Here is an 11,489-nt window from a genome sequence, read left to right as displayed (position 1 = left end):
CACTTTGCATACATTCATTTTCTCTGCTGGGTTGATATCAGATAATTTATGAGAGCAATCTCAGCACATAACCATCAGGACTGTGTTTCAAGCCTAATTGAGTGCTGTCAAGATTAGGTAAGGTCCTATTCGTGTTAATTGTATTGTACTCTCTTTGGGAATACTAGTAAATGTATTTAAATAATTCCGCCTTGTGAACTGAAAAGATTATGTCAACTTACATGCATAATAGAAATGTCATGAAAAATGACAAAGAAGTGGGAGGAAGTAGCATTTCGTTGATCTATGGAGCGGTGTCCGCACCTCTATTAAACCATTAATCTTTGGTTACACAGATCAGTTTCAACATAATAAAATGAATGGTGCATTTAGTGCATGGATCAGGCTTAACTGCATTGCTGAAAATAATTTCACTTCACCAAAAAGTTATTACTAAGACGCTTTAAAGGCACAAAAACCCACAAAGTGGGGGACAGTCAAAAAAGCTTTAGTTTCATATCAATCGACAATCAAATAGTCTAATCTAATCTCACTTATTTTCCAAAGGCTTAGGTGACTGAGGTTCAGAGGTAATTGTCTAAGATCTTTTGTGTGCATGGGCTGTTAAAGGGACACCCCCCCCCCCCCCCCAAAAGTCTTTATTTACTCACCATCCCAACTTGTATGACTTTATTTCTTCTGCAGAACACAAAACAAAATACTAATTATATATGTAAAATAGCTCAATATTTCTGTTCCTATAAATTGTGTTTAAACAAAATACAAGCAAATGTAAAAAATAAATAAATGTCTAACTAAATGCAGGATGGCTCTAGATGAATCTCAGCTTATTAACCTACTAACCCATGGTCTCAGGCTCTGATTGAGAATCTTGAAGACATGCTTAAAGAGCACATACAAGGGCTTGTCTGACATAAATCCAAATAGACGATTCTAAAGAAAATGAAAAATAAATGAGTGCAAAGGGCAGAGAGCATGGGAGAGGGGGCGGCAGAGAGGTGTGGGCTGGATGCCAGGCTGCTCACAGCAGAGGTTTCCATCTTTGTGTCTGCATCCCGAGGCTGGCAAAGAGCTCGGGCCGAGTTGCTCGCTACAGACACTATTGATCACGCCACATTCGGTTCCACTTTACGCAGAAGCCTCTATTACCATAGTGACCAACTGAACCATCAACCATTCCCCCCACCCCCATCCCAGACAAATCCACCCCAGACATTTCTGCCAAAATATGTCATCAGCTCGTGGGAGACCAGCAGTAAGGACCAGGAGTATAGCCTACTGTGGGATGGATTCATGACAATCACAACATAAAAAACAACAACAACGCCCTCAAGGGTGGAAAGGAAGGTCATTCATTGGGAATGACATCCTGGAGCTTTATTTCAAAAGAGGGATTCTTGACAAAGTGTGTGTGAGGAACACTGGTGAAATGGACAACAGCGGCACATCTTTTGAGCACTTGGCCATGTTAATGGTGACTTCGACGCTGGATGGAGAGATGGGAACCACTGACTGGGAAACAAAGCCATGGAAAACTGCTGATATTTACATAGAACGGCCCTCGTGGAGCTCTTTGTGTACGTGTTTACGAGTGAGCGTGTGGCACACCGCGTAGAGCTTACGCCAGGCTGCAGATACATTCAAGCCTTGTCCTGAAGAACAAACTGCCTTGCTGAGACCCTTTGAAACAAAGGCCTGCAATTTAGAGCGGGCTCACAGGCTCATTCTCTCAATGTTGGTTTTAGTAAATTTGCACCGGTTTCTTGGCAAATAGTGCTTTGATGTTCCGAGGCCTGGAGGAGCCTTCAGGCTGAATGGAAGCTCGACGGCAGGGCAGCTCTGTTTGTTTGCCCTTTCGTTGGGCACGCACAACCTTTACTATGGCCAATCATCTGCCCTGAAACCAGTTAGGCAGGGGGCGGGCATGACACACACACACACACAAACAAATGCAAACTAATGCATAAGATGATAATGCACCAGGAATTTCAGAAGATAACATAATCAACACATCAACTAAAACATCATCGCTGTTGCTGGTTAAACAAATGCACAGGTCGTTCTTGGCTCTTGATGTGAAGTGCACAGCACAGCCAGCATGGTGCAAATGTTGATGTCTGAGGAACTCAGGTTTGGCTCACTTTCCCTGAACAGTTGAAGCCATCGTGACAATGTTCTGAGCCTGCTTCAGAGATGGCATGTCAATCATACTGCCATGAAAGGTGAAAGCCCCCTGAAGAGAAGAGAACAGAACAATGGCTGAATAAAAATAAAGGCAGATATTGTCTAGAAGAACATATCCTGCTACATAGCTGCAAAGCATCTATGACACTACAAAGAAGAATAGGATGTTTATTCATTAATTCCCTAGAGAAAATCAAGAAAAGAGGAGAGGGAGGAGAGAGCTTGTGTATGTAATACATTTAGAATTCTTTTTTTTTTTGTAAGGGAAGTATTTATTTAAATGTTTTTGTTATTGGTATGTAGTGAATAAATAATTTGCGGTTTTATTCAAGTTGGTTGGGAATTTGCCAATGAGTTAAAAAAGCCTAAGAATCATGAGAATGAAAATTGAAATATTCTTGACAGATGCAGGAATTAGAGCTGGAAGTCATTTTTTTGCATAATGGATATTCCTACTGTGCTTCTTAACCTCTTAAGAAGAAAGTGTTTCAATAATTACATGACATATGCATCAAAGAAACTAAATATGTAAATGTAAATGTAATGTAATGGTGATAAGAGTGTCTAAAAATGACATGTTGAGAGGCAGTAAAACCTCAGGTGGGAGCTTTGCAAACATTTTCTGTAATAAATCTGTGAGGATTCTGCAAGAGGGCATAGAAATATACAAGACGACACAAAATAAATTGAGCAACTGTGTCCTGGAATCTCAGTTTGTGACCAAAGAGCCGAATAGGGAGAGAGTCGCTGACACCCCCAGGCCATTCTTAGCGTAGGAATTACTGGCAGATTGTACATTACTAGCACATCTCAGACACGCGCAGCCCTACCGAGCAGAAAACACAGGACTCAATGATGCACTAAATTAGGAACTATAATATTCAACCCCTCATTTGATTTTCTCAGACAAAAGCTACAGTGCAGTTTGCGTCATGGAGGACACCTTGATGCTACACAGATCTCTGTGGAAACTCAGGAACTACTCAACATGTACCTTTCCCAACTTCTGATGCTCCTCGAAAGCAGCGATCAGCTCTGTGGCCCACTTGATCTTCTCTGGACTGGGGGCAAATTCATCTTGAACAACCTTGATCTGGTTGGGATGAATCACTTGTTTTCCTGGAAAGAAGTGCAATAAACAAATAAATCGATCCCTAACAACACACAAATAAATAAATAAATACATAAATATTCCAAAGAGAAAAAACACATTTAACTGGCCATGTCTCAGTAAAAGTAAATAAAGATAAAGATTAAATATTTTTGAATGGTTAAACACCCATACTTCAGTAACTTTGTTTTAAAACCACCGATCATAACATGTACAAGCCAAAAATTTTACAACTAAAATTCTGTAAAAAAAATAAAAAAAAAATAATCTCAGATTATTCCTCCACGTTTAAAGGGCTTTGCCCCAGAGAAACAAAGGCCCTGGCGGGTATTTGCTCCTCTTCCTCCAGTACAGCTCCCTGACCAAGAATGAATTTAAGGGACACAGCAGGGACAGAGGATGCTATGAATTATGGGTGTCATCCCGATTTTTGCCTCATGCCCCGTTGAACTCTGAAACTTCACTGCACGCTTAGTTACACTCCAATCTGAGGCAGCCTCTGTGAGACTTGACTTGCTGCTTTTATTACAAGCCTGTATGAGAGCCACACACACGCAGACACCTCAACACACTTCATACAAAGATACACAAAGATATAGATGTCATGGACAGCAACTGATGCCTCTCATAAGTTCAGCTATGTGTGTTAATGATCCAATGCTGGGGTGAAAAACAGATGAACATCAAATCATCAGTAATCTAACTACCATCGATTTTTAAACCCAATTTTATATTAACTAATATTATCATCATTACTATTAGTGTATTATTTTATTCATATTAACATTTATACTGATAAATACAATAATACATGATACAAAATAATAATAATAATCATTATTATTATTATTATTATTATTATTATTATTAATTATGCAAGTCTGTTCTAAAATGATGTGGATGCCATTTTTAAATATTTCTTTTTCCTCCATGCTTTACAGCATCAGATAAGAAACTAATACGGATTATGGTCATGATGGCAGAAACCTTATTCTCAAAAATACCATCTGTCCAGGAATGGACCATAATATTCAAGACGTGTTCAAACCTCTGGGTGATGAGAAATATCTCTTATGATTTGCTTCAGCTTGTCTCTTAAAAGAATTACGGAAAGGTAGCTAGCTGACAGCCATAGAATTTAATACATGAGAAAACCATTAGCTCCATCTGTGGCTCTTACCCCAGTTAACCCCTCTGAAACAGCCCCTGCCATGTGTTATCCATTGAGTTCCCACATAATTTAGCACACAATGTTACATATTGCAGCGTAATGTCAGTCATATGTTAACACAGTCTTGCAACAGCACAGGTGTTACTTTCTGCATCTTTTACACATTGTCGAAGCCAAAGGCTGCAAGATACGACAATCTGATGATGCAGCTGGGAGTGAATGGGGCGTCGGGTTAACCAATGACAGCTAAGCATGCACTTCAATGTAAATAAAGCAAACCAGCTTGGTGACTGTGTTAATTATTGAGCCAACAGCGCTGCAGACGGAAAAATCACCAGTGTGTGTGTATTGTCCCTCTGCTGCTCTGGAGGAGACGGCCTGTTGGATCAACACCCTAAAGCTGAGGCTCAAGGTCCATGTTTGTGATGCCCATCCCAGAAAAGACTGGCAGGGGGTCGTTCCCTCACATCAACAAAATATGCCTCTTCCCCAGACTGCCACCTGTTCAGGAGCTGTCTGTTCTGAGCCGTCTAGTGACAAAGTGAACAAAGTGGGCGTGGTGAGCCCTTACACAGCGCTGCTATTGGACGGTTGCTGTGCATCATTAATGCTCCCCAATGCCAGCTGGCCAATCAGGAGGTGCCATCTGGTTTGGCTACGTCTGGTTGGCTCACTACCATTTAGCTGAGTGCCACTGTCAGATGATTCTCAAAATCTCACATAGATGGACTGAATCTATCAAAAAGGCAGAGAAAAGTGATAAACTGAATACTGAATAAAATTAAAAAGGACCATTTTATTTTGACACCTAAATTAATATACTGGAAAAAATACTGAAGAGACCAACCATTTTTTTTTGTTATTCATAACACAACACCATATAGTTAACTAAAAGTCCTCCTAAAGAAATAAATATGGGTCAAGGTCAAATCACAGATGAGCAATTCAGGGAAATAATGCTTAAGACACAATTGTGTGCAGTTATACATAAAAGAGGAGAAAATAAAACTTACTGTTAATTTGTAATTTTTTGGCATTTTTGTTTTGTAGCAAATTTAACTGCTTGTCTGTTGATGAATATGTTTCTGTTGTAGTATTTTGCCCAATTATTATAGGAATATATTTACTTTAAGAAAAATATTTAAAAAGTATTTTTATGATGAATAAAATGCCTGAATAAAGTATTCAAAATCTAAGAGCTCATTAAATAAAATGTTCGGATTTAAATTTTAAAACATTAAAATCAGAAACATTTCCCAATATATATTTTTTAATAATACATAAATACGTTTTCAAAATAAAAAATGTGATTTCAACTAACAATTTCATTTATAAAAAGCATTCTGAGACTCTATTTGCAGTATTTGCATTAATATAGTGATAGATTTGTTTACAAAAAAAAAATGCCTAACCTATATTTATCTGCATGCAATTTCAATTGCCTACAAACAAAATCTCACCCATTCACACACACACACACACACACTTCACACTGAGGGTGTAAACTGTAAACTGTGTTTCTGTAGGCCTCTCGACACAGGGACCTCAGACTAGCAGTGGCAATCAGAACGGTGGTAAGCTCAGCGCATGCTACATGAGGAGCCGCTCCAATTCAGACTCGCACGAGAGGCAGAAGAGAGTCATCAAACCCGATCCCACCTGCCTAATGACAGGCTGCTGAACAGAGCGCCCGGCTGATGGGCTGCAACACGGCACGACCAACCCACGGGCTGGCTGCTGGGGAAATACAACCTTGCAGTGGCACCCCCATAGATAACCTGGGATGCCACAAACCGAAAAAAAATAATTATAATAAGTAAATAATTTAGTTGGATCACATGCTTATTTAATTTTAATTTTAACTTTAATTTTAATTTAGTGCACTGTAGAAGCAATTTCTATCTTCAAAAAGAAAGCAAAAAGTGTCAGAAAGATTCTGAAAGCCTTTTACATAGTTTGAAGGTGATCCAATAATAATTGATTATTATTTTACATTAGTAATAATATCATGGTAATTTGAAGATACTATGGTTATCTTGGTAATTTATTTTATAATGGTTGTAAATGCCTTTTAATTAATCAAATAAATGCTCCTAAAATAGTTTCTGTATGAAATGGCTTTGTTTTTTGTTTTGGTTTTTACCCGAGTTGCAATTCTATCATTATTAAATGATAATAAAATGCAGTTGTAAATTAAACCTAGTGATTAAACATACTAGATGGAATTATTGATGATCTTTGATGTAAAAAAAAGAAGACAGGACCAAAGAGAATGATCTTTAGCTTTGTGCTGTGTTCTGGAGGAATGGCAGTGCTAGTGTATACAGAGATGTGCAGGGAGAACAGTGTGTATTCTGCAAACAGCAATTACATATTCATTAACAGAGGCTCAGAGGAGGGCTGTGTCTGGCCTCCCGTGGCCAGTTACCCGCTCACCAGGACTCATTCACACACACACACACACACACACACACACACACACACACACACACACACACACACACACACACACACACACACACACACACACACACACACACACACACACACACACACGTTGCCTGGCTACAAACCCACAGAGCGCTGAGCAGTGAACATACGTCTATCTCCCATAAACACACTTGTAAGTAATGGATACACAGACACAGATGCATAAAGAAACATGCACACATGCATACACTGCTAAACATAACTGGTAACTTTCTTTGAAGTTTCATATACGTAGTATGTTATTAAAAGCTCAAGGAATAAATAAAAAAATCAATGCAATATGGACAGCATACAAAAATTCTAAATATAATATATATATATATATATATATATATATATATATATATATATATATATAAAAAGCTGAAAATTCTTAAATATAACAATGATGTCACACTAATAAGGCAGATGAGAAGTAGAGATGTTCAAATTGTAGGGAGAGAAATGCTAAAAAATACACAAAAAACCCTCACTAATCTCTAACCACTAACCACTAACCCATATATACAATTAATCAAATTTAATTATATTTATAATTGTGGAATGTAATTAATTTTGTACATACATTTTTGTGAGAAATTTTGCAGGTTAAATACAATTAGTGCTCTAGCAACAGCAGCAAGTTGTTGCTTTCCACCTGTATTTAACCAAGAATATTTCTTTAAAACTACAATATTATATTACAAGTAAATCTCTTCAGCCAATTATTAGTGCTCTGTTCAACATGTTTTGCTGTGCATCAATTTTCTTCAGTTTAAGCCAGTACATGCTCTACCTGCAATCATACATATGTAAGTGCATGCATTTTTACTGAGATCCTAAATCATCCGAGTCCAAAAGAGCCTTTTGTTTAAGGAAGACCAGGCCAGGATGTGATACAGTAATTGAACAGAAATGAAAGATGATTTGACTTTGCAGTCAGCATACCAGTGAAGCCCATAAGTGCGCCCTCTCTGGCCTGCTGCCTCAGTCCTTCCACATCCTGATAGTCAATATAAACAAGATCGATCGCCTGGAGACCGAAAGCTTTGGTGGTGACCACCACTTTTTGTCGAGCATACAGGAGTTCTTTAGCATCTTTAGTGCGTGTGGCTCCTGCAGGTTAAAAGAGATCCAACATCTGATTTTTACCCAAAAATTATTAAACTCAAGCATCATATATGAGATAACAATTTGCAGTTTGAAGGGATATTAATGACATATTATCATAAAAATGCATATTTTTCATTAGTCAATTAAAAGAAATTGTATTATTTGTGGTACTGTCATTCAACAAATAAGTGAATGTAAAATAAAAATGTGTATAAATAGTGAAATAAAAAGATAGCAGACCTATGCTGGCACAGAAGTCATCTGACCCGAAGACAACTCCGTCATGATGAAGACCTGCCTTGGGCCCAAGATCTCGAAGTGCTTCACACACTGCCTTCGAGAGAAATTGAAAATGAAGAGATGTGCGAGAGAGAGAGAGAGAGAGAGTGTGTGTGTGTGTCCATGCATGTGTACTTTGGCAGTCCATCAAGTCACCCAGTTAGACGACTCTAATTTTCCCCCAAACTCCCTTAATCGATGTCCATGCCTTTGTTCTTTATATTGTGTTTAGAAATGGAAAACAATGGAACTATATATAAAAAAAGTTACACACACTCAAACAAACACACACACACAATTAATGGCCCATCTCTGTCCCCGTGAATGGGGAAATCTGTGAAGACCGTCCAAGGCTGTAACTAACCCCAGAAGCAGGACTAGTGAGAGACAGTCTGGAATGTGATATGACCGTGTCAGGCACGGAGCAGATGGAATTGCTTGAATGCTTTTGATGAGTTCCAAATTAATTTCAGTTCTTGCTGTGACTATGCAATATTTCCCTGTCTTGGCTCTGGGATTCTGTCTAGCCAGCACAACAGAGGAAAAAAGGAGCTGCATGTTTTATAAGAGGACAAAAAATTTTTCTCAGATGGTTCAATTTTATATTTTCTCATTCAAATTATAAAGTTGCTATTTACCTTAAAATTCAGCAGACCCACAGCAGTTTCCACAAAGGTGACCAGGCGGATGGGTTCCTCAAGCTCTCTGCCTTTTAAGTTTCGCTGGAACCTGTCAACAAACTGAAATGGACACACCCCCCCACACACACACAGTCAAAAACAACACTTTAAATCTAGATTAAAGAGACAACATTACTCAAATGCCATGCCTAATTAAATTTAAAAAAAAAACTTCTGACTCAGGGTTTTGAAGAAAAAAGAAATATTACTTCAAAAACTTGACAGGATTCACACAGTCTCCTGTTTCTTAGAGGCCCTTGAGATATACTACAGGTTCCAGTCTGGATTTACAAAGAAAGGAGCACTGAATATGAAAAAGGAAAGGATGAGATTTGAGCCGTCTGGGAGCGCATTTCATTTCAGTTTTATGCAGAGCTTCGGCTTCCCCCGGCGGACAGACTCGTGAGACTTGCGACGTGTGATACGACACTTCTCCACGCTATTCATTTTCCTGCTAATGTTTGAGCTTACCTAAGAAAGCTTTAAAATGAAGTTTGGTGCTTTGAAGACCAAAGCATTCCGATTTTTTCCAACAGACCAGTTCACAGCTAGCCGTGGACTGCCAGTGGGGTTGCCCAAATTCCAAAATCTATCATCTGGAAACACACAAAAGCTCCCTCTGTCAGATATTTTCCCTTAAAGCCGGTACAAAAAAAAATTAAATAAAAAATAAAAGGAGTGGGGAAGTGAAAGGAAGGGAAGAGGAGGAAAAACTCAAAGCAGAAAAGTGTTATTCCCTGTGCCCCTATTCTGAAATAACCTCAGGTACGTCAAGGCTAGTTTTCCAAATAAAGGCCAAAATATCCCACACACACTTGTTTTATTAGCTCAAAAAATATGCCTTCATTGACGGATTTTTTTCTAATGGGGGAATTTTAATCATCTCCCCATTCAATCTCAGTAGGATAAATCATATCTGAGAGATTTGCATAAATATAAACCATCAAAGACTTTTCATCTTCAAAGGGGTTTTCAAGACCCAATAAGCTTTGTACTGTAATCATCTGAGGTCACAACCCTGCAGGAGTAATGCTGCTATGGCAACATAAAAACGCCAACGGCTTAGCATAATATTCCCCTCGAATGGAGAAAAGGGAGGGAGAGGGAAGGGCTTGGCGGCCCTTCCATTTCCTCACCATCTCTTTTTTCAGTCTCCACATTGCCCTCTCCGACAGCCCCAGATTTTTGTGCAAAATAACTAACTAAACGTAAGCATTTATGTAGCTAAAAGCTCTGCCCTGTCACACGCCTTTCTCAGAGAGGCGCCATTAGGACACTGACGAGTGACAACAAACGAAAGGTATGCTTTTACTGTGCCGAAGTTTCAGGATTGATCTACCTTTTCAATATTTACACATCTCGGAGGGGGACTCAACATTGAACCATACTTGCACAAATTCTAATACCGCTCTCAGGTAACAAGCTTTTCCAGTCCCTATAGGCAGCTTGCCAAAACCCACACTTCTCGGCATAAGTGCCACGGCGGCCCCATCCACCATGATCCAGATTTTGGAGCCACTAGAGCGAAAAAGGCGGCAAGTGGATAAGTTTCAATTAATTCTCTTCAAAAGAGAGCCAGATTAAATGTTTCCGGCCTGCTGAAGTGCTCATTTCACCGTGTGGTGGTGGTGGAGGGGTGGGGGGTATGGGTTTTGAATTGGGAGTGGACGGGGAGGGACAGAACTCGAGCTGGTTCCTTTCAGGACTCAGTAGTGTGGCGACCAGAGAATGCACACGGCTCCGAATCTGTGGGAGAATTGTCTGCGGACAAAAGGAGGGGGTGGGGGAAGAGTTACGCCTGTTATAGTCCAATAAGCCTTGTCAGTCAAACAAGCACACAGAGAGAGGACAGAAAGGGAGAGTAGAAGATTTTCACACAAAAGGAAACAAGAAAGTCCATCTTTTAGCAACAAATCAGTCTGGAGGTTCCTCTGCTCATCTACGTGAAGAAAGGGAAGAAAATAAACAACAGAGGGATTTAGGGTCGGCCACCGGGACGAGAAGAAGAGAAGGAGGAGAGAGATAATCAGGCTTTTAGTGGTATGACTGTGTTGTGAGTTGGATTAGACACTCGCTGACTGATCATCACAGTCAGAAACACACAAGGGATAACAGAGATATTTAATGCTACAGTACACAATAGCATTTGATAGCTGGGGTTTATTTTACAGTGATTTTAAAGTAGCACTTCAACTTTTACAAGCTCCATTGTGACTTGATGCTCCCTCATTCATTCCACAGTAAAACATATATTAACACCACTGGATTAGCAAGCACATATAAATAAATACCAACTTCGTAATGACACCAAAATGCTGCCGTTTTCAACAGTTTACTATGTTGTTATTTAACTTGCAAATGACTTGACATTAAAAAAATAAAGCAGTTCCGCCCAATGTTGCCATGTCAGACTGCACAAAGAAACACACCAATAGTGGAACACATCCATGGTCCCTCTGAGAGGAATTAACTGGAAATGGCT

General features: G+C 39.3%; 1 protein-coding gene across 1 annotated transcript in view; it reads right to left on the bottom strand.

The window, feature by feature from the left end:
• Nucleotides 1-1,329: 1,329 nt before the first annotated feature.
• The window catches only part of LOC128019909 (citramalyl-CoA lyase, mitochondrial), a 62,381-nt gene continuing 52,221 nt past the window's right edge, over nt 1,330-11,489 (bottom strand). Inside the window, exons 4-8 of the mRNA XM_052606257.1 lie at nt 8,966-9,067; nt 8,289-8,382; nt 7,884-8,051; nt 3,179-3,303; nt 1,330-2,233 (exon numbers count right to left, since the gene is read on the bottom strand). Coding sequence (XP_052462217.1) covers nt 2,138-2,233; nt 3,179-3,303; nt 7,884-8,051; nt 8,289-8,382; nt 8,966-9,067 — 585 coding nt within the window. The 3' untranslated portion in view covers nt 1,330-2,137. The remainder of the gene's footprint in view (nt 2,234-3,178; nt 3,304-7,883; nt 8,052-8,288; nt 8,383-8,965; nt 9,068-11,489) is intronic.

Source organism: Carassius gibelio, chromosome A9 (genome assembly GCF_023724105.1).
Source record: "Carassius gibelio isolate Cgi1373 ecotype wild population from Czech Republic chromosome A9, carGib1.2-hapl.c, whole genome shotgun sequence".
Classification (NCBI taxonomy): domain Eukaryota; kingdom Metazoa; phylum Chordata; class Actinopteri; order Cypriniformes; family Cyprinidae; genus Carassius; species Carassius gibelio.
This window is presented reverse-complemented; position numbering and strand designations above follow the sequence as displayed.